Source organism: Microtus pennsylvanicus, chromosome 9 (assembly GCF_037038515.1).
Source record: "Microtus pennsylvanicus isolate mMicPen1 chromosome 9, mMicPen1.hap1, whole genome shotgun sequence".
Taxonomy (NCBI): domain Eukaryota; kingdom Metazoa; phylum Chordata; class Mammalia; order Rodentia; family Cricetidae; genus Microtus; species Microtus pennsylvanicus.
In genome coordinates this window covers 105,828,937-105,851,325 of record NC_134587.1, presented here as the reverse complement: position 1 = coordinate 105,851,325, position 22,389 = coordinate 105,828,937, and the positions used below count along the sequence as shown (strand labels likewise).

Below are 22,389 nucleotides of genomic sequence, written 5' to 3'. Positions count from 1 at the left end.
ATCTCCTTGTGAACTTGAAAACAATGGCTAGAAAGTCAGGATTTTGAGGAGAACCACAGAAGTGCTCCTCAGAGTCATTAACCTCCAGAATTCAGGGAGCTTGAGACATATCCAGCCTAGGTGGAGACCTGGGGACCTCTGATTGGCCAAATGCTGACCAAATGCCAGCTCTAGTGCCCAGAGCCAGGAATGTCACGGTGCTAACCACATGTCAATACCCCTTCCCCAAACACACTGTTGTTCCATCACTAATTTTTCAGATTCTTACCAACCTGAACTTTGCCTCAAAGTCATTTGTGTCTGTCCACATAAGGTAGGGAAGCATCCAGCCAGTTGTCAAACCCTTCTTGTTCTTACACATTCTGTTCTCTAAGATCAGAATCTCTGTTCTTTGGCCCATCTGTCCAACTGTCTGTCCCATGTCGATACTGCCCAGCCTGCCAGGCACTGGCACCTGAGCATGGAGAGCCAGGCACGTGAAGGAGAATGCTTTTGGCTTGCCTTTGTAGAGCCGTTACACTGGCGGCAATGAGGTGAATTTGCCTGAGCTTTGCATGCAATAGGGCATTATGTTTGAAATGGGGAGGTTGGAATTGCAATCATATTCCCAAGGAGAGATGTCAATCAGCTGCCACTGAGACACAAGCTGCCCACCGGTATGGAGGAAGGCTCAGCTGGCAGTGGAATGCTGCCGACCTGCACAAAAGGCTGCCAGGCAGAATGGCTTTGGTTCCTCCAGAGCCGTGAGAAGCAGAATTGCTTCTGATTATGCGCTGGGGTGACTCAGCCTGCCAGTGATTACCCTTTCACTTTCTGCCTTGTCTCTGTATCTGAGCTCAATTGAGAGCTGTGTGGGCCCTTGCTCTCAACCCACCAACAGCCGGCTCCCCATTAGCTCCTCAGCACCCTCCGCCTTGCCTCTCACCTCCCACGCTCCCCACCCCTTCCTCCTCCGTTCTCGCCTCTTTCTTCATTCATTTATTCACTCGGGAAGTATGCCTTAAGCTCTGCACATGGAACCCTCCAGGCCTCTGAAGCTTGCAAACCGGGCTCACCCCTTTCCTAGCCTTGCTCCCTATCCCCAGCCCACCCCAACCCAAGCAAATGAGAGAGGGGTCAAGGACAAGGAGCTGAAACATTGGGAGGAATTCTGGGTAGGAAAACCTGAATTAGGCAGAGCAAAGTAGGTGGAGGGTGGTTCATCAAAATGTGCTCAATTAGCCCTGGGCACATGCCTCTTCACCCCCGAAAGACCTCTTTCAGTGAGGTGCCTGGAGGCCTGTCGACCAATGCGGTACAGCTGGCAGATACTTCAGATTACTGCCGTGGGTCTGCAAGACTGAGCAACCTTCCTACTGGAGGCAGAAGCACTTCTCCTAGAAGATGCTGTGAATTCATCCCGAGGAGCAACAGGGAAATACATAGTTTCTGAAGAGTCTGTGCATGTGTGTGTGCTGGTGTACATATGTGTGTGGGGGTACATGCTTGTAGAGTCCGACGGCTGATACTGGCTGTCTTTCTTTATTGATGTCTACTTATTTTATTGGCAAAGGGTTTCTCAGTGAAGCTGGAGCCAGCTAGTCTAGCTAGGCTGCTGATTCCTGACTCCATGCTGGGTTTACAGGTGACGGCATGTTTTTATGCAGCTCCTAGAGACCAAACTCTGGTCCCCACACTCACACAGCAAATGCCTTATCCACTGAGCCATTTCCTCAGTGCCGGGCGGGACTCACTATTCTGACTGCAAGACATATGAGCATGGAGTTCTTGCATCTTTCCACACTCCCTCCCAATTTCAGAAGGTCTGGTTGGCAGTTACTGTATTGGTTTCCATTCCCATTGTTGTGGCAAAGTTCCTTGGCAAAAGAAACTCCGGGAAGGGAGAAAGGGCTTATTTTGGCTCCCAGCTGGAGGGTTCAGTGAGGCCTGATAAAGCAATCCACGTTCTTTCTAGCTCCTTACCGGATGGGGCAACTGAGTTGCATGTCCGGGTGGGAAAGAGGGAGAAGGTGGCTCCCCGAGCTGTGTGTGAAGGGCAAACCATGGCAGGCGCCGCATGAGACAGCTGTTGCATTGCATCTGCAAACAGCAGGAGAGACGGACAGCATTGTGCTTAGCTCACTTTTTCCTTCTCACACCGTCAGGGGTCCTAGCCCAGGAAACTAACGCCCACATAACCCAGGCCAGAACTCTCTCTCTCAGACGCATGCCCCCGGGGCCTTTGTCCTAAAGCCTGTAAATTCACAGTTTCTGCCATCATGTCTGCCAGTGCTTTCCTTCCTTAATGTTGGTCAACTTATAGCTATACGGTTTCCTTCGTTGGTGGTGACGGCTGGAGTGGCTATCAGCTGTGGTTATCTGAGATGCAAGGGAATGGAGATCCTGACTGATAATGGAGCGAGTCTGTCTATCTGTGGTCCTTTGTTGAGCGCAGGTGAGGTATGTGGTAATGTGGGCCTGATGAGTGGAACAGAATGGTTTCTTCCTGTGTGCTGCTGTTCCCTGCCAGCCAGGAACCACAGTGAGCAGAGTCCAGAAAGTGAAATGAAGGCTGCAGAGGTGGAATGAGGTTCCCTGACGTCCAGCCTAGCATCCATCCATCGTGTGGCTCCTCACAGAGAACACTGGTCCTTCACACTCTGAAGCACAGGGCAAGAAATGGTGACCTGGCTAGACAGCCTGTTCTGCTAGGGTGTCTGAGAGATGGGCAGACAACTGCAGTCTGAATATCACCTCCTTCACATACTCATGAAAAAGCGTTTCTATACTAGGCCAGGGGGGGGGCCCTGTCTCTAAGCAACCTGGCAAACTCGAGTGTCTTGGCCTTGGAGCTAAACCTGTGTTGTTGTTTAAAACCTGTGTACCTGGCATTGCTCTTGGATCCTTGGAAACAGAAGCCCAGGCTTACATTTCTCTGTCCTGGATGAAGACACTGAACAGGACTACTCTGGGGTGGTAGAGGGTAAATTTGTCAGAGACCAGCTTTGACAAAAATATCGCTTTCCATGGGGATCAGAAAAACAGTAAAGAGGACAAAGACGCAAGTGAAAATAGTAAGAAACATAGGCTAGTACTGGGAGGGAGTCCAGTGAGTACAGAAACATAGGATAGTGCTGGGAGGGAGTTCCCGTGAGTACTCGCATCCCATGTTTAATTTTCCATACACTTTTATACCCCAGTACAAAAGGAGGAAGAAGGCAAAAGACTGCTCTACCATGATACAAAGGACAGCTCAAGCAGTTGTGAGCAACCTCAAACTCTCTGTCCTTCAGACAAAGTAGAAATAGTCTCACAGTTTTGGGCCTCCACATAAATTCACTTCTTTTGGGGGTGGCCAGTTGATGCAAACATCTACTTAGAGCAGGAAGATGAGCTATGAGCCCAGCTAGGCAGATTCCATCTTCCTTTATAGAGGGAATGGCTTCAAGTAGATTCTAGTTCTTCAGGAGAACCTTGCTGTCCACGGTGCTTGCCCATAGTCTGCCCCAAGCAACTGTGTTTATGGATGACCTAAGTTAAGAGAGCTCAGTGTAGGAAAAGTAAGGACGTGGTTCCAGGAGCTAAAATCAGAACTGTTTCTTAGAGAAATGGGAGGCTTGGAGCATAGCTTTGACCCTACCCAGAAGCTACCAGCCGTACCTGGAGACAGGACTCACAAAAACAATCACACAGCTCTCCCCTCCCACATACACGCTTGCGTAATGAAATACACCCAAGCTCACACAATCATGCTCTCATTCTAAACTCTTGTTTTCTCGCGCATACACACTTGCCCACATACTCTCACGGTCACGTCTGCACTAATTCTCGTTTGCATGGGCACTCATGTACGGAATGCACTCATACACAGTCGCACATGGTGTTATCCACAATCACACACTTTCTCACACTCGCGTGTTCCCATTTGTGCATAGACTCATGGCCACATACTTCTATATGTTCTCATACACTTTACGTTCTAATAGGCACAAACACATACGCCCATCCGCATATCACCAATGGAGAGCGGTCAGTGCTACTCTGGCTGGTCTGGTCTTGTCTCATAGTGTCTAAGAAGTGTGTTGTCGACCTGGAAGTTGAGGTACATAGTCTGGTATAGCCCCTTCCCACCCGAGCCTCTGCATCATGAAGTAGCCTCTATATTATGAAAGATTTAGGCATAGGATGTCCAATTAGGCTCCTATGTTACAGAAGGTCTCAGGGACATGCTATTTGTCTCATCTGACTGATGCAGCCTTGCAGAAATTCTTCTGATTGAAGATTCTTTACCCTCAGGGCTCTGCCCACCCTCTCCAGTGATAGTCTTTGACTCTGCCCTGCCATAAAGTGATAGACGCTGCCCTTGCCTTCTTGTGACTGGGCAAGTGTGATTTGAGCTTTGAGTGTCGACTTCCTGCCCTTCCTCTTGGCTAAACAGGGGCTCAGGTGTCAGCTGGCCTGAAGGGATTCACCTAAAGACTGGAGGTTTTACAACCTAGATAGCTTTCAAGACCTCAATAGAAGAAATTTAGCAAAACTCTCATGGGTGTGCCAAAGTTGTCATATATAGGAGAGTTTCATCAACACAATGACTAGGTTTGAGCAGAAAGCATTTACAATGTGAAAAACAGCTCCCTAGAGATGTACCCAGGCTATAGGCAATGCTAGCCAGCTCCTTGCCCCCCTGTGACCTGAAGGAACCTCAAGTACAGGAGGTGAAGTTAAGCAGCATAGCATTTGTATAAGGACCATATAGTATGAATATAGAATATGTTAAAATGCTTTATGATCCAAAAATGTTCCTGTCAAATTCATGGGGCTCCCTTGGGGAGAGAGCTTGGGGTAAGGGTTTGGGAAAAATGCAGGATGGGGTGTTCAGCTCTGCCATGTTTTATGTCCGTGATCAACATGTCAGCGTTTAATAATTGTCAGTACTTCACGGGATGCTTGAGCTGTTCTTTTTTTAATTATAAGACTCATTTGCTGTGAATTAATTTCCTGTGAATGTGTGTTTTCCGTATGTGTGTCTGTGTGTGTGTGTGTCTGTGTGTCTGTGAACTTTGAGCACCCCTGGTGCTCTAGGGGGTCAGACGAAGGTATTGGATCCTTCAGAACTGGAATCACAGGCCACTACGAGCCACAATGTGGGTTCTGGGAACTGAATCAGGTCCTCCACAGGAGCAGAACGAGCTCCTAGCCTCTCCAGCCCTTGGATGAGTTGTTAGGATTTCAGATGTAAAAACCTGTGTTAATGTAAGAACAAAACACAAGAATGCAGGTGGCAGAGTAGATTGCCAGGCGCCAGAGCAGCCAAGTTGACACAGTATCCTGAGCACTGCTACCCTAATTAGAGGGCCTCCCAGTCTAAATACCTGGGAGTCCTATCCACTTTTTATTTCCTTGAGACAGGGCCTTGCTGTGTAGCCCAGGCTGGCTGGGTAGCCCAGACTGGTCCCTGGTTAATTATTCTCTTGGCTCAGTCTCCTGAGGAGTACACCGCCATGTCTGGCCTGCACATTCCTTTGGAAGTCAGTCTTAAACGCCCATGTCTTGGGGTCTAGGGCAGCAGAGCCTGAAGTTGTGAGGGGACTGAGGTCATGCCGCTCATTTTCTACGCTTTTCCACCCTGTCCTTGCTCCTATTTCCCATCTTTCCAGTCCTCAGAGGGAACAGCAAAGTCCAGTCCATAAGCCAAGGCTATACTTTCTCCCCAAAGTTCATGTTTGAGTGTGTATTCATGTTTTTGAACTAGGCCAATCAAAGGTCAGGCACTGTGGACAAGGAACCCACAGAAGTACTAACCAAGAGGTTTAGGGTGCATCTTTCTGATGAAGGAGATAGTAATCTATTTATTTAAATTTTTTTATTTTTTATACCAACCCCAGTTCCCCCTTCCTCCTTTTCTCCCTCCCCCCTTTCTACTCCTTCCACTCTTTAGAGGAGGTAAGGCCTCCCTTGTGGAGTCAACAAAGTCTGGAATACTAAGTTGAGGCAGGACCAAGCCCCTCCTCCCTGTATCAAGGCTGAGCAAGGTATCCCACCAAAGGGAATGGGCTCCAATAAGCCAGTTCATGCACCGGTCCCACTCCCAGGCTGTCCTCCCACTAACCCTGGCAACAGATCAGGCCACATAACTGTTACCCATGTAACTGTCACCCACATTCAGAGAGTCTGTTTGGTTCCATGCAGGATTCCCCAGCTGTCAGTCCAGAGTCCTAAATTTCTAAGAAGTCTTAAAAACACAACAGTGAACCAAATTCCGCCTCATGTTGTGGTTGGAAACAGCCCGGGAAGACTGAAGGCTGGGCACTCATGAAGGTGCTGAGCTGTCTACTGTGGTCTCTGAAGGCTGGGCACTCATGAAGGTGCTGAGCTGTCTACTGTGGTCTCTAAAGGCTGGGCACTCATGAAGGTGCTGAGCTGTCTACTGTGGTCTCTAAAGGCTGGGCACTCATGAAGGTGCTGAGCTGTCTACTGTGGTCTCTATCTGCTTTCTACCAAGTTTGGATCGATTCAGAAACATGGGACTTCACATGTGGGGGCTGTGTGGGGACCCTGTAAGGGGACTGCAGCACAGGGCACTTCTCACAGGAACAGCATCCGTGACAGCTGTTCCTGAAAACAGTAAGGGGTCTGTGGTATTGCTCTGAATGCCTGACCAGAAGCTGGTTTTCCTATCTACCTTACCTCCTCCAGCCAAGTCCACTAGTAAAAGAAGTAGTTATAGAGCGAAAGAAGGCAGTTGGGGGGGACAGCCAAGGGGGCAGCTAGGCTGCTCCTCCTGAGCTTGTGACTTCGCTGGGTGGGAAGAGAATCGGGATAAGAATGCATGGATACCCAGAACCTTTCCCCTAGGCCTAAAGCCTATGCACATTATGGACTAGGGCCAGCTACCTTGCCCCATGGGAAGAAAGAGCATAGGTTTGGAATTCAGACAAACCCCTTTTGACGCTATGCCTCTCGCTAAAGAAGAACGTTATTGTCGCGTCTGCTTCAGCCCTGATTTCCATTGGAGATGACAGTGTAGAACAGCAGTGGAGATGAGTGGCAGAGGCATCCTCCTCTTCCCACCTAAGGGTCAAAATCGAGGGCTTTTCCTGTACTGGTGCAGTGAGAGTCCCAGCTCGATGCAGGCTGGACCTGGAGGAGGAGTGAATACTGGCCTTGCTGTGGAGCATGGATAGGGGGGTACTGAATTTCCCCGGTAGGGATTCTGAGAGCCTGAGGCTGCTTCGGGTTCCTGTTCTCTCTGGAGTTCCTCAGACGTGACATCTGCTGCTAAATCAGACCCAGCTGTGACGTTTCTAAGAGCGTGTGCAGCCTAGGCTACCTTACCACCCTCATAGTGGGCCCCCTCACCCCGCACGAATGTCTTAAGAGTTATATGGCTTCCCTTGACGTGCGAAGGTGCCCTTAGAGGAGAGAGCCATCAAGTCTGACGGGGGCGGTGAGAACAAGACTGAGTTATAGCCGTGCTTGCTGGACTGCTCTCTAATTGATGGTGGATCCCAGAGAAACCTTGACCTTCACAGCTCCCTGGATGTTAAGACCTGAGGGTGTGTGGACCAGAGGTGTCTGTCCTTTGTGCACCCCTTTTTTTTACTCCTAATGCTCTTCGTTTTCTCCCAATTCTGCGCTCCCAGTATGAAACTTGTGCACAGCAAGCATCCAGGCTGCTACGCAGGGCACCTGGAACCTTCCTGGTATTTGTTCTTAAAGGAAGTGAAGGTGTGGCTGGAGGCTCTGGTCCTTGTTTTTTCCTCTAGGTTCTCTCTCAACCTTATTGACTACTGGCGCAGGAGCTAAACATCTCTGAGTCTACATCCCAACAGCATGTGATAGCGTGGATCTGTGTTTATCTGGTAGAAAGTGATGTGCAGATGTAAGGTCAAGGGCCCTGTTGCTCAGTGGTGAGCTGACTGAGGCCACATTACAGTGGCTCTCTGAGCTGTTGACTAGTCCTCCTCAGTTTTGTTCTGGGAGCCACAGACACAAAGTATTTGTTGCCACTGAAGTCAAATTCTGGTGGACAAATATGCAATAAACTACATTTTAAAGTAAGCATACTGTAGGCTAACAGAATTCTTAGATGGGAAGAACACAGTGGAGGAGCTGAACTTGTCTAGGGTAACAGGATAAAGGGTGAAATATACGGAGCCTTAAGAAGGTAGGTAGGCCAGCAGCAGGTGGACGTGTCCTAAGTGGACAAAGCCTCTTGCGCTCAGTGCACAGAGAGGAGCAGTATGGTTGCTGCTGTGGCTGTGGATGTCAGTGAAGGATGCAGGATGTGGAGCGGAGTCTTACATTTTACTGTGAGAACGATGGGAAGCCTGGAAGGGTTTGCACTGTAGACATTCAGGGTTTGTGATTGTGTAATGAACAAAAGGGGAAAGGCATTGGCCATCTCACCTCTGATTCAAGAGCCAGCAGGAGGAGATGGCAGGCACAACAGAGCCCTAAGCACATTTGGTTAGTATGTTTATCACTTACCTTCCTCATCGCTGCACTACAGTGCCTGATAGAAGAGAGGAAGGCTGCCTTCACCTCAGAGTTCGAGAAGGTCACAGCCTAGCGAGGTAGGAAAAGCATGGTGGCCAGAGGGGCTATTCACAGTTTTTGTGTGTGTGTGTGTGTGTGTGCACGCACGTGCTGTGTATATGTTCACATGTATATAGGCACACAGGTATGTAGCTGCACATGTATCCATACGTACATGGAGGTCAGAAGTTAATGGCAAGCATCCTTCTTGTCCACACTCTCTACCTCCCTATTTTGAAACAAGGTCTCTAACTTGAACTTGGGCTTATTAATTTTAGCCAGTTTGCTCTGAGGATCCTCCTGGGCACTAGAATTGCAGGTGGGTCACCATGCTGATCCTGTACTTCTATGGGCTCTGGGAATCTGAATTCCAGGCCTCCCTCTTGCATGGCAAGCATTTTATCCGTGAAGTCACATCAGCAGCCCTGCCACTCAGGTCTTGTAGATCAGGAAGCAGGGAACTCTGGGTGAAACTAGAACTGGCTATAGCCCTTTTTCTTTACTCACATGGCCGTATCTCTGCCTATTAGATCTTCCACAACTCCCCAAACAGTGCCACCGGCTGGGGACCAAGTATTCAAACACATATGCTGTGGGAACCCATTTGCATTCAGACTTAAGACACACATGACCGTATTGTAGATACACTTCATCTGTCATGGCTTTTGAAGGCACCATGCTGTCATAGGCTTCTGTTTATCCTAGACACATCTGTAGGGGCGCATTGCCTGTGCCGAGCATCACACTACGCTCCATAAGCAGGCTTCAGTCTTCCTGCCAGTCTTACTTAAGAGTGGACATTTCAGTCAGGCTTGGTGGTTCACCTGCGATCTCAGCACTAGGGAGAGGAAGGCAGGAGGATCAACGTGAGCTTGAGGACAGTCTGGGCTATCTCGTATCAAACTAGCCAGAGCTACATAGGAAGACCCTAAAAACAATAAATATTTCTGCTTTGTAATAAAAAAAATCGAAGAAGTTGGTTTTCATATTGAAATCTTTCTCAGTCAAAGCCTTACAACACAGCATTGTATAATCCTCACAAATGTGCACTTGGTATGCAAGAAAGAAGGGGCCACCTGCCCAAGGGGTGTGATGGGAACAGCACGACGGCTCACTGGGTAGAGGCACTTGCCAGCAAGCCTGAGGTCTTGAGTTTGATCCCAAGAGTTCACACAAACCCGGTTTTAAGTGACGCGATGTGCAGAATGCAGGAGAGCTTCCCGACCAGAAGTCCTCCTGTCCGTGGACAGCCTCTGCCTCTGTCTTCCTTCCTGCCTCCTGAGCCTGCTCTCGGAACCCATCCCCAGGCTTGTCTTTGATTGCAGCTCCTCTATCATCTCTTTCTGCACACTAACATCTTTGTCCTGTAAATCAGCAGCTGCAGTGCCTTCCCTCACTGCCTGCCACCCTCTCCATCAAGCTCAGGTACCCAACAGTTTCCACAAGCAGCCTCACAAACTTAAACCAAACCCCTGCTCTTCAGCTCAGCTCCCCTGTGGTGGCTCAGCTTGTGGTCTTTGTTAATTCAGTGAGTGACAAATCCCTACTTCTGACTGCTCCATAAAAGAACATTAACATTTTAGAAAATTAATTCTTGAAGTTATTTATTTGCCCTTTCTCTTTATTTCTCTCTATATTTCTTCTTTCTGGACACACACACACATACACAGTCACATACATGCTAGAGATGGCTAGAATCTAGGTCCTTGTGCATGCTAGGTAACTGCCCTACTGTTAATAGGATTTTAAATAAAAGCTTGGGCTTTGGCAGCACCAATAAGCTAGGCTCTGCAGTATACCAATTAAAGGAACCAGCACTAATGAAAAATCAGAGAAGGCAGATTTAGCTCATGTGGACGTGCTGGGAGGAGGACTGATGAGGAGCGGCTCTCCTTCTCTTAGTCCATCTTCAGAGTCACTGGTCTGAGGCTTGAGCTGAGGACTAGGGGCATGCATAACTAAGCAGTACCAGTCAATGTGTGGTCCCGTCCATCCTAGACTCAGTCTCTCCTGCAGGATGCTCCTACAAGTTGTCAGAATTGGGTAAAATCTGGGAAGCAGCACCCCCTCTGGCTGTCAGGAGAGCTGCAGATCCTGCCCCTAAGATTCCTTGGGAAACTTTAATTTTTTGGGATCATTTATTTTAATCTCTTTCTAGAATATCATCTCTGTTGCCAGGGCAGGCCCATTACCAATGAGCTACATCCCCCGCCCTCCATCCTCCCCAGACCCCACCCCCAGCCCTTCTTGCCTTCCCTTTCTCTCACTCTATCACATCCCTTTTGCAAATCCTATCAGAGCAGCCTTGAATGTACAACGAAAAGCTCCCAGCCACTCTGGCCCAATTGAATCAGTCACTCAAACAGCTGAGCACCCCCCCCCCCCCCGTCCCCAGCATCCCCTTTATTGGGCTGTCACAGTGGCCTTTCATAGCACAGGACATGATGTTGTCCCTTGCTTACATTCCTCCTTTCTGTCTCAGTAAGCGTCCTGCTCCCTGGACCTACCTGCGGGCTCTCCCTTGCCAACCCGGTGGCTTTCCAGTCAGGATGGTGTCCCATCTGATCCCAAGAAGCACCCTCTGCCTCAAGCTCTCAGGCCCTTTGTCCTTATAGTTCCTTAAAAATTTGTCCTTCCCAGATTCCCATGGCCTGTTTCTCAGTTTCTTAAGGTTTCTTCTAATGCAACTACAACATCATCGCTGTTCCTATGACAGAAGGCCAAAAGCAGAATAATTTATAAAATAGATAGGCTGGCCCACAGTTCTGAAGTTCAAGAAGTTCAAGAAGGGTTGGGCTTTCATATCTGATCAAGTCTTTCTTGCTGTGGAGAAAGATGGTCTTTAGCCCCACCCCTGGGGGCATTGTACAGGGCAGCCCATTTCCAGATAGAACAACTATTCAACTGTGTCTCTTCCCTGCTCCTCCTCCTCTTCCTCCCTGTTCCCTTCTTCTTGTCTAAGAAGACAGGTTCTTACTATGATGAAGCCTAGGCTTTCTCTGTCTTTAATTTAATATGCAGCCCAGGCTAACCTTAAATTCTCCATTCACCTGCCTCTACCCTCCAAACTGTGATTATAGGTACGTGCGGTCACACCTGGATTTACTTCCTCTTACAGGGCCACTATTGCCATCACTAGACACCTTGCGTCATGATCTCATCTAATCCTAGCGAATTCAAATCACATTCCCAAATACCATGTGACGTATGACACTGGAGATTGAGTTTCTACAACATAAGTACTAAGGGATTCGTCTAAACCTTAGTACTCCCTGGGCATCCAGAACTCTGTCGTTGTCCCCCCGCCCACACCCCAATACACACATAAACATCCTGATTTCTCTTTAGCATAGTACTCGAAGCGGGTCCTGTAGATTAGGTATGGGCTATCTCTCTATATAGATCCCCTGATCATGCTCAGTGTTCAGCTTCCACTGGGAGCCCAGTGCAGAGAAAGATGCCTCCCCCTGGCCTCCTCATGTCATCAGAATGATAGAGATGCTCACAGAAGTGGAACTAGCACTGACTGACACCCTTATCTACCACCCAGGTTCCATGGTTAAAATAACTCTCCTGAAATCATCATAACAATGCTGTGTCCGGATCTATGACCTCCTCCCTCTTTTTCCAGGTCCATGGCTTGTCCAGGCTCTGAGAGGGTTTTGCTCTGACCACAGTCCCCTGGCTGAGACAGGACTACATTTTGCTGCTACAGTGTCTTCAGGTCCCTGTTCTACCCTGCAGGCCCTTAGCCACGCAGTCGCCATGGGCAGTGTCAGCAGCCTCATCTCCGGCCACAGCTTCCACAGCAAGCATTGCCGTGCCTCACAGTACAAGCTGCGCAAATCCTCCCACCTCAAGAAGCTCAACCGGTACTCGGATGGGCTGCTGAGATTTGGCTTCTCCCAAGACTCGGGACGCGGCAAGTCCAGCTCCAAAATGGGGAAAAGTGAAGACTTCTTCTACATCAAGGTCAGCCAGAAGGCCCGAGGCTCCCACCGCCCAGACTACACAGCCCTATCCAGTGGGGACATGGGGGGACAGGCTGGGGTAGATTTTGATCCAGCCACCCCACCTAAACGCATGCCTTTCTCCAATCAGCTGGAAATGGTAAGTGAGGTTCTCTGACAAAGGTGTTGGGGGGGAGGTTGGAAGAGGATGAGAAGTAGGAGGGATGAGTACCCCATCTAAGCATTTAAGCCTTCAAGAGGCCAGAGCAGCAATGGTGAGACGATTTGGCCTCACTGCAGAAATCAAAAGTCTATTCCTAACCCAGAAATCTTAGTTTTCCCTGCAGCAAAAGGCAGAGGGGAATCCAACCCTGTCTAGGCTCTGCTGGGACATAACCTGGATGAGGATACTCACTCGTATCCCTGCCCTACCCGTGTTTGGCTTCTTGGTCCCCTTGGTTGGCGAAGCGCTCTGGGATTTTGTTACCAAATGAGTAAGGATGCCCTAAGTGTTTAGAAACCTTGCCTGCAACAGCTCAGGCTTCCATAGCCTCACTAGTGCACACTGGAAGCAAGCCGCTTGTTTCAGTTCCCATGCCCACTCTGCAGCACTCAGTGACTAAAACACAGGTTAAATACCCCTTCTCTGAAGTGCCTGGGGACAGGAGCACTAGAAGTTTCAGGGTTGTTTCTTCAAGTCTATAAAATATTTTCATGAAGATATCTAAGCCAACCGTCATTTGTTTCATATATGCCTAACACACAAAAGTGGAAGATGATTAGATAATATTTTTAAATAATTTATACACAAGACAAAATTTCCAAGTGTGCAGACTTCTTCCGCTCTCAGCGTCTTGTGTGGACTCAAAGCCTTGCGGATTCTGGAGCATTTCAGGTCTGAGATTTTAGGACCAGGAATTCTCAACCTAGATTGAGAAAGATGCCTGTGTTTGCTCAGAACTTTCCGAACAAATGCCTTGTGAAAGGCAAAGCCCTCCACTGAGGGACACTGCAAGCTTCAGAAAGGATTGTTATTCCAAATGATCTTCCTGGACTCTAAGTAGTGATTGACAGTGTCATGCTAGGCCCATTGGAAGAGGCGGAGGGGAAGGAGGTGCTGAGCTCTTACAGCCTGCAGTCCTAACTGAACCACACCCTGGTCCCCATCTAACATCTCCAGCGAGCTGGGACCAGGTGGCAGTGATTGCTAGCACAATGCCTAGGCCACAACTGAAGACATTCTTAGGAACAGAGGTAGTGTGTGTTTGTTTGTTTGTTTGAGACAGGGTCTCATTATGTGGCCCTGGCTACCCAGAACTCACTACAGAACAGGGTGGCCTGGAACTCACAGAGATCTGCCTGCCTCTGCCTCTCAAGTTAAAGGACGAAGGTGTATGACATCATACCTGATCTTAGAGTACTTTCTTCTTATTATTTTTAAAGATGTGTTTTATTTATTTATTTATTTATTTTTATTTAATATGAGCCTTTGCCTACATGTTATGTATGTGTACCATGTGTGTACCTGGTGCCCACAGAGGCCAGCCAGAAGCGTGTGTCGGATCCCCTGGAACTGGAGTTAAAAAACAGTTGTGAGCCACCTCTGTGTGTGGGGAATCAAATCTAGGTCCTCAGGAAGAGCCGCCTACGCTCTTAGCTGCTGCCTCCAGCTCCCTCCCTCAGAGGGTTTCTTAGGCATTGTGCATTGAGGTGGGTGAGGCAGCTGAGCAGCTGGGGGCTTTGCCAGCAAGCCTGACAACCTGACTTCCACATGCTGCGAGGGGACAACTGACCCCTGTAAGTTGTCCTCTGACCTTCACATGCATGCTGTGGCATGTGTGTACACACACGCACATACTCACATGCATGCAAGAAAAGTGTTCTCTGCTCAGCTGGCCCAATGACAAGGTTTGCCATGGCTACCAACCAAGGTGGGTTCACTTGGGGTCTGAGCTCAGGGGGACTCACAAGGATGGCGTATGTGCACCCGAAGTGAGAAAAGGTGAGGTTAATGTGGGGCGGACACTCAAGCTTGTGTGGTCCTTTGTTTCCCCAGAGCTCAGACAAGGGCCCAGCGAGGCCCACTGCCTTCAAGCCTGTGCTGCCGCGGTCCGGAGCCATCCTGCACTCCTCACCTGAGAGTGCCAGTCACCAGCTTCACCCCATGCCTCCAGATAAGCCCAAGGAGCAGGAGCTGAAGCCAGGCCTGTGCTCAGGGGCACTGTCCGACTCGGGCCGGAACTCCATGTCTAGCCTGCCCACACATAGTACCACGAGCAGCTACCAGCTGGATCCTCTGGTCACCCCCGTGGGGCCTACCAGCCGTTTTGGGGGTTCAGCCCACAACATCACACAGGGCATCATCCTTCAGGACAGTAATATGATGAGCCTGAAGGCTCTGTCGTTCTCTGATGGCGGCAGCAAGCTGGCTCACCCCGGCAAGGTGGACAAGGGCTCCTCATGTGTGCGCTCACCACTTTCCACGGACGAGTGCACGATCCAGGAGCTGGAGCAGAAGCTGCTGCAGAGGGAAAGTGCCCTGCAGAAGCTCCAGCGCAGTTTCGACGAGAAGGAGTTTGTCTCGGGCCAGACCTTTGAGGAGCGGCCAAGGCGTCCCAGGGACGAACTGGAGTGCCTAGAACCCAAGGGTAAGCTGAAGCCGGCCTCCCAGAAGAGCCAGCGCACGCAGCAAGTGCTCCAGCTGCAGGTGCTCCAGCTGCAGCAGGAGAAACGGCAGCTACGGCAGGAGCTCGAGAGCCTAATGAAGGAGCAGGACCTTCTGGAGACCAAGCTGAGGTCCTACGAGCGGGAGAAGACGAACTTCGCCCCTGCACTCGAGGAGACCCAATGGGAGGTAAGACTCCACTGGTCCTGCCTGGGCTTTGCTGACAGCGACCACATCTGCATTGCCGACCGAGTGCTTGGGCCTGTGCTGCTAAGACAGCTTTATGGCTAAGGAGGGAACTCTGGAATGAACTGGTGTGGGGAATGCTCTGAGTCAGTTCCATGTTTCTTGCTCCTTCCGTCATCCCCCTCATGGCACCCAGTCATTGAATTTGCTAGCGAATCTTTGGTGGGAAAGTCAAAACCCAGACAAGGGAGGCTCAGCCAGGCTGCCATAGGGCTGACCTGACTTCTGGGAGACTAGACGGAAGCACAGTCACACCGGTGTTTGCTGGATATGAGGACCCTAGAGAAGGAATGGGACTATTTGGTGCTTTGAGGGGAGGGGGCCCTAATTACTGTCATGAGTGGCAGGTAATCAGTGATGGAATTGCCCCTACGTGCTGAGGAGTACCTTCAGATTCTACTTGATCAGCTTAAACATAAGAGAAAAAGAAAGAGGACAGAATAGACACATAATTGCACTTTGGGGGGACAGTTTTGTTTGGTTTTGTCGTGTGTGTGTGTGTGTGTGTGTGTGTGTGTGTGTGTGTGTGTGTGTGTTGGAGCTTAAACCTAGGACCTCACATTTGCTAGGACAACGCTCCATCACTGGTCTGTTTTTTCCTTGGTTTTGGAACGAGTTCTTCAAGCCTGGCCTGGCTGTAGAGCAGGGTCCGTCCATGCATCCTGTGCATCAGAAAGTAGCTTTCCTCCCTGAGCAGCCCTTGGGCCCAGGCAGGCAGGCGGGGTGTGTGTACATCAGCACTGTCGCTCACTCCCGAAGTGTCTATGTGAGGAAGGACAGCAGGTGTTCTATCTGGAGGGTTGGCGTCAGGCCTGGACGGAGTCACCCACCATCAGCGGCATAGCCCTGACTGCTGCAGCTTCCTGTCCTCGCCCTGTGAAATGACAAGTAGTCATACAGGGGGTGAAGAAAGGACCTGTTGTGCATCTCAGAGAGAAGTAGTGAGTGTTGGCCCTTGTCACCCATCCTGATGGTCGAGACTGGAACTAAGGTGGATATTGCAATGATCTTGTTCCCACTTTGGCTAATTAGGATACTTAGCAAAACAATAAAAAAATAAGTAATAAATAGTGACAGAAATATTGCCATAAACCCACCTAATTTACAGGGAGTTTAGGAAGTGCCATGTTCTTCTATCTAATCCTTATAACCATATTATGAAGTAGGTACGTTACAATTGTTCAGTTTATAATTAAGGAAACTGGCTCACAGATTAGTTACAATTACAAGTTGTTGGCCAAGTGACTTGGCTGACCTCTGATACATACGGGAGATCGGTCCTAGGATTTACCTGTGAAGCTGTGGACTGGAAGTTTTCATTTTTACTCTTTATTTATTTGGGTGGTGGGAATGTGCACGCTGCAGTCCAACTATGGAGGTCAGAGGTCAGCTTTCCAAAGTTGGTTCTTTTCGCCATGTGGGTCCCAGGGACAGAACTTAGCTTATTGCAGACAAATGCATTTGCCCTGGGAGCCATTTCACCGTAGCATTCATACCTTTCATTGCTTATTGCCTCCATGCTAATGTGTGCCAACTTCACCTGGTGCATAAGTGATCCAACCGGGATTCACAGCCCGTGCTCCAGTGTGACTGTCCTAACTCCCTCTATCAAACTAACATAGGCTTGGCATGTTCCTCAGCTTTTCGTCATCATAACAAAATGCACAAAACATGCAATTTGTGAAGAGGGAAGGTTTGTTTTGGCCCACAGTACTGGAGCTTTCGCTTATGATCAGTTGACAAGCAGACTTGCTTTGGGCCTGTGATGAACTAGCTAGCATGTCATGATTGGGCCATGTGGTCATGCAACTGTTGAGAACAAAGAAGGGACCAGGATCCCACGGTCCTCTTCAAGGGTCTATGACCTGAGTGTCTTCCTCTGCACCTTACTCCTAAGAGGTTCTACTACCTCTGCAGTGTTACCACGCTGGAAATCAGGCTTTAACACGTGGTCTTTGGGAGGCATTCAGGGTCTGGACTTGGCCTTGTCAAGAAATTCAGGTTCTAGCTGTGTGTGGTGGCGAGGCTAAGTGTTGTCCTTTACATTGGCCAGCGTTTCACTGGGAGCAAAGGGGAGCTTTACTGGGAGAGGAAAATGGAAATACAGGAATGATGGTCTCCAGTTTTGTTCTAATAGTTCATTCTGGAGTACCGAGCCCTGGCTTTCATTTTCCTAGTCTAACTGGCTTTGGTCCCTAGGCTTTCTCTTTGGGTCGGGGCAGGTGCGTGGTGGATACCAAACCCGGAGCTTCATGCATATGAGTCATACACTTTTTTTTTTACTTTTTCTTTTCTTTCATGCTTTCTTGGAGGTGGGAGGGGATATCTGAGACAGGCTTGATATGTATAGGCTGGTGTGTACCACCATTTCAACCCATACCATGACCCTAAATAAAGCTTATGATCCCCAAAGAGACAAGACCCCAGAGCCACAATGATCTGACTTCATTGTGTTCTTGGCCCAACTTTGATGGCCAATGACAGTTGAACTGGATGGGGAAGCCAAGGAAGAGAGATCGTCATTTGGCAGATGTGTTCTGGACACTGTGAGCCAGACTGCGTGGTTAGCCTTTGGGGTGCAGCAGGGCAAAGTGAAAAGGTCTCACCCCAGAGGTGAGTGCAGGGGTGGATTCATGCAGGAGCGAGGTTTCTGTGTTGTACCTGGAGCAGTGGGAAGAGGAAGGCATTGATTACATATAGCCTCAGGTTTGGGCACAGACTTGGATGTGGGGCCTGAACTGGAGGTGAGGTAGGCTTGGAAATGCAGGCAAGAAAAGTAGATCATCTACATGCACAAGAACTGTGTTAAAGGCCTTTAGGAGGTGGAGAAGTCATCTTGTTTAGGATGCCAATCACCTCTGGCGCCGTGTCTCACCCTTTCTCTCCTCACCCTTGGCAGGTGTGCCAGAAGTCAGGCGAGATCTCCCTTCTGAAGCAGCAGCTCAAAGAGTCTCAGATGGAGGTGAACACGAAGGCCAGTGAGATCCTCAGTCTGAAGGCACAGCTGAAGGACACCCGGGGCAAGCTGGAGGGCATGGATCTGAAGACACAAGACTTGGAGAGTGCCCTGCGCACCAAGGGGCTGGAGCTGGAGGTCTGTGAGAATGAGCTGCAGCGCAAGAAGAATGAGGCAGAGCTGCTGCGGGAGAAGGTGAACATTTTGGAGCAGGAGCTGCTGGAGCTACGGGCCCAGGCTGCCTCCCTGGGGCCTCTAGGGGTGGGGCCGACTTTCTCAGAGGACATCCCTGCTCTGCAGCGGGAGCTGGAGCGACTGCGGGCTGAGCTGAAGGAGGAGAGGCAGGGCCATGACCAGATGTCCTCCGGCTTCCAGCATGAGCGGTTAGTGTGGAAGGAAGAGAAGGAGAAAGTGATTCAGTACCAAAAGCAGCTGCAGCAGAGCTATCTGGCCATGTACCAGCGCAACCAGCGGCTAGAGAAGGCCCTGCAGCAGCTGGCCCGTGGGGATGCAGCAGGGGAGCCCTTTGAAATTGAACTGGAGGGAGCTGACATCCCCTATGAGGACATCATAGCCACTGAGATCTGAGGGGCTGCCTAGGGGATGGAGGGTTGGGGACTGGACCCCAGAAGGCAGGGAGGTCTGAGCCTGTTCAAAGAGGCATTTTGAGCCCCTCTGAGAGAAGTCACCTCTGGGGCCCAGACTCAGGAGTTCCCAGTGGTGGGGACTTAGTCTTTTCTCCCTTCTTGCCTTTTCCAACTATCCCTGCTGCTTATTAGACCTTGATTTCCGAACCCCAAGTGCTCGTGGACATGTGTTCAGGGGCTTCCTGTGCTGGTTGATGTTTCCCTCAACTTTGGTCTCATTCACAGTAGTGGTAAAGGCCCCATCAGGGATGGGGGCAACTGCCATAGGCCAAGTGGCCACCCAAGGACAGAAACACGTTCCCTGTCACCCCCAAGCCCTGTCATCCCCTAGGCATATTGGGATGCCTTGAGATAGAAGCCATGCGTAACCAGAAGCCTTGGACACGCCCCTCACTACAGCCTGTTCTTCTCTAAACTGCGAAAATGGAGGAGTTGTGTTGCCACACGGTTTAGCCAGTAAGCCATGGGAGGAGGGGGTGGATGGACAGTCCTGCATTCCAGAATCTTCATGAGTCCCACAGAGCTCAGAGAGAGAAGTGAGGGGAGAGAACCATGGCAGACAGTGGGATTCAGAGTCTAAAATGGGATTCAACCCCTCTGCCCCCAGTGGTCACTCTGTTTAAAGCCATAGATATTGGGGTCCCAGGTGCATTACCTGGAAGTGACATACAGCATAGCTTCACTCTTATTCCAGGGGAGCCTCCTGTGTGCTCCAGCCAAGGCCAGGCCTTCCCTGAATTGGTCCACCTGCCAATATGGAACCCCTCCCCCCAAATATCAGGCTCTTGTTTGGGTCCAGAGTAGCTCATCCGCTTAGATAGTATGCGTGGGAGTGAGGCGCTAGCCTCCCTTGCCTACAGCATCTTCAGAGCTGTTATAACTCTATATAGATTGGGCGGGGTCACACGTGCCGCCTGGGTTGCAGTCCAGGCAGGCAGAGGGAGGGACAGGGAACATACACAGAGCCGTCTCCCTCCACGGGAGCCCCATGCCGTAAAGATTCAGTCTGGAGAGCAGCACATGAACCCATGGGAGCCTGGACTTGTCTTCTGCTAGAGGCAGAGGGAAGTACAGTTGCTTAGTTCAAGAAATTATCTTCGTCTCTCCCCTCCCCCCTCCCATTCTGTGTTTTCCAAGGCAAGCCAGATTAAGCAGGCAGCCAGGCTGCTCCATATTCTATTTTTGGTTCTTACCACAGCTGTTGTCGGTAGGACACCCAGCCCTGTGCAGCCTGGTGGGTGGGACCCAGGGGATGGAAGATGGAAGGGAGGGTCTGTGCTTGGCAGTCCAGGAACCAACTCTAGTTCTACGTTCTACCTCCCTAATGCTGGCCGCTAGAGTTCCTGGTGGACCCCAGCCCCCCCGACCTTGGCTTTCCGTGGACTTTCTGCCCTTCCTACTGTCTGCAGGCTGGGTGCCTCCCCCTCCCCTAGATGGCTCTGCTGTCTCATCCTGGGGTTAGGCTTGGCCTCTTCAGCTGACTTCCAGTGTCCTGTCCTCTGGTCTCCCATTGCCCATAGCCACACGCTCAATTTAAACCTGGAATTGACAGGCCAAAGATGACAGCCCCTGCTTGCAGGGTCGTACCCTCCACTAGGGACAGTTCATAGCCCAGTTTAAAAAAACAAAGTTCCTGTCCCTCAGCCCTTTGTTCGCTACCGGTCTGTGCCTTGTTTGAGTCCTTCACATTGAGACTGTCCAACAGAGGGGAGCAAGATGGGGGTTAGCTGCCTCTCCTTAGACTGCAGGACTCCACCTTCTGAAAGAACAGCCAGAAGCCCAGTGCCGTGCCATAGGGTTCTTGTTCAAAGGGAAGTGGGTGCCATGCCCCGGCCAGGCACACAGGCAGAGACCTTGCACTCTGTGCTGGGTGCCTTCTACTCACAGGGAGTTCTTCCCACGACACTGCCCAGTGACCCTGCTCCAAGTCATCTTTGAGCCCTTTGCCTGGGACTTACCCAACAATCAAGGTGGCAGATACCCATTCAAGACTGCTAAGAGCCCATGATCCCAGGGTAACTCAAGACATCTGTAACCCAGTAGCCTTGCCTTCCTGTGGCCTTTCTTTCCATCTCTGCCCTAAGGCATTCTGTCTGTGGGCCATGCCTGTGTTGAAAGGCTCAGATTGAACAGCTATTGAGTAGGGCTGGGATGTGTGGATTCAGGGCAGACAACCAGCCTGCCATGGGCTGTCTCTCAGATCTATGCGTTCCTCAGAGATAACCTGGTCTGGGAATGCTGCTGCCCTCTGAAGGAAGACTACCAGCCAACATGGCCTTTCAGGAAGGGCCTGCTTCATGTCTTGCAATCCCAGACTTCCATGGGGTACCTCCATGCTCAGTTCTGTTCTCTCTAGGTGCACTTGAGCTTCAGCAGGGGACCAATCATTTGTAGGACTTAGCATCTCTCCTCTGAGAGACACTTGCAGGTCCTCTTGTCCCTGGCTCCAGAGAGATGTCCAAGGGAAAGCCAGGCTGGACCAGAGATTTCCCTAGGACTTGAGCCGTCCTCAGATGCCACATAACAGAGCACAGCACCCTTCGGTGGCAACTGCTTTCCCCTTTGACCACTCTGGAGCCCTTGGTGGAGGCTGGCTTCTGAGGGGCTGGCATTTTGAAGACTATGTACATAGTTATTTTTCTCTCCCTTGTTTGTGGTTTGCTTTGCTCTTGATGGCTTTATTTTGTTTTATTTTTGAAGTTCTTTGTTGGCCCTGTAAACTATTTCTGGTAATTTTATGTTTTTATTTATGAATAAAGAATGCCATTTCTCATGTCTTCACAGTCACTCTTGTCTCCTATGATGTGGCAGGCAATTCCTGGGGACCTCTCCCTTTGGAGCCAGTAAGGCAAGGTCACTCTGTGCCAACTGGGGTGGCTCTCACTTAGAGGCCTTGAGGAAGGCATCTCTGTGACCTGGGGAACCCTGCCTTCACTAGTCTGGTGACCTTACTTGTGATATGTGTTTTGGGCTGATCCAGAGGAAGGAGGGAGGGGACCAGGGACCAGTGACTTCAGAAGCATGCCCCTTCTTAAGCCCAGTCTTTCGCCTCCTCCCTCTGCCCAGCTGCTCACCTCATAGGCAATATTTGGTCCAGTACATATGGCCTTTTGGCAAGGGGACTGGGGTAGCAATTGCTGCCACTTTTCCAGCCCCCTAGGTGTGAATGCTGCCACCACAGCCGCCATCTGTCCTGTCTGCCTGGGATTAACTATTCCACCTGATTCACCTTGAACATTGCTTGTTTGGGGTTCAGATCCTAGGCCCTAAAGATAGCCAATATGGTGACAGGCGACAGAAGGGTTGCACAAAGAGAGAATTAAAGGCCCACAGGAATGAAAGAATGCCTCTGGGGAAGGGAAGGCCATTAGAGGCTGATGTTAAGGAAGGCGGCCAGGTCCTCCTTGT

At 50.2% G+C, this 22,389-nt stretch overlaps 1 protein-coding gene across 2 annotated transcripts in view; it reads left to right on the top strand.

Annotated features, from left to right (window-relative positions):
* The window catches only part of Lzts1 (leucine zipper tumor suppressor 1), a 53,930-nt gene extending 32,172 nt beyond the window's left edge, over positions 1-21,758 (top strand). Inside the window, exons 2-4 of one of the 2 annotated variants that reach the window (XM_075986929.1) lie at positions 12,149-12,627; positions 14,524-15,321; positions 18,278-21,758. In XM_075986929.1, coding sequence (XP_075843044.1) covers positions 12,283-12,627; positions 14,524-15,321; positions 18,278-18,922 — 1,788 coding nt within the window. In that variant the 5' untranslated portion in view covers positions 12,149-12,282 and the 3' untranslated portion in view covers positions 18,923-21,758. The remainder of the gene's footprint in view (positions 1-12,148; positions 12,628-14,523; positions 15,322-18,277) is intronic. The other variant, XM_075986930.1, reaches the window with a different exon arrangement.
* Positions 21,759-22,389: the final 631 nt, after the last annotated feature.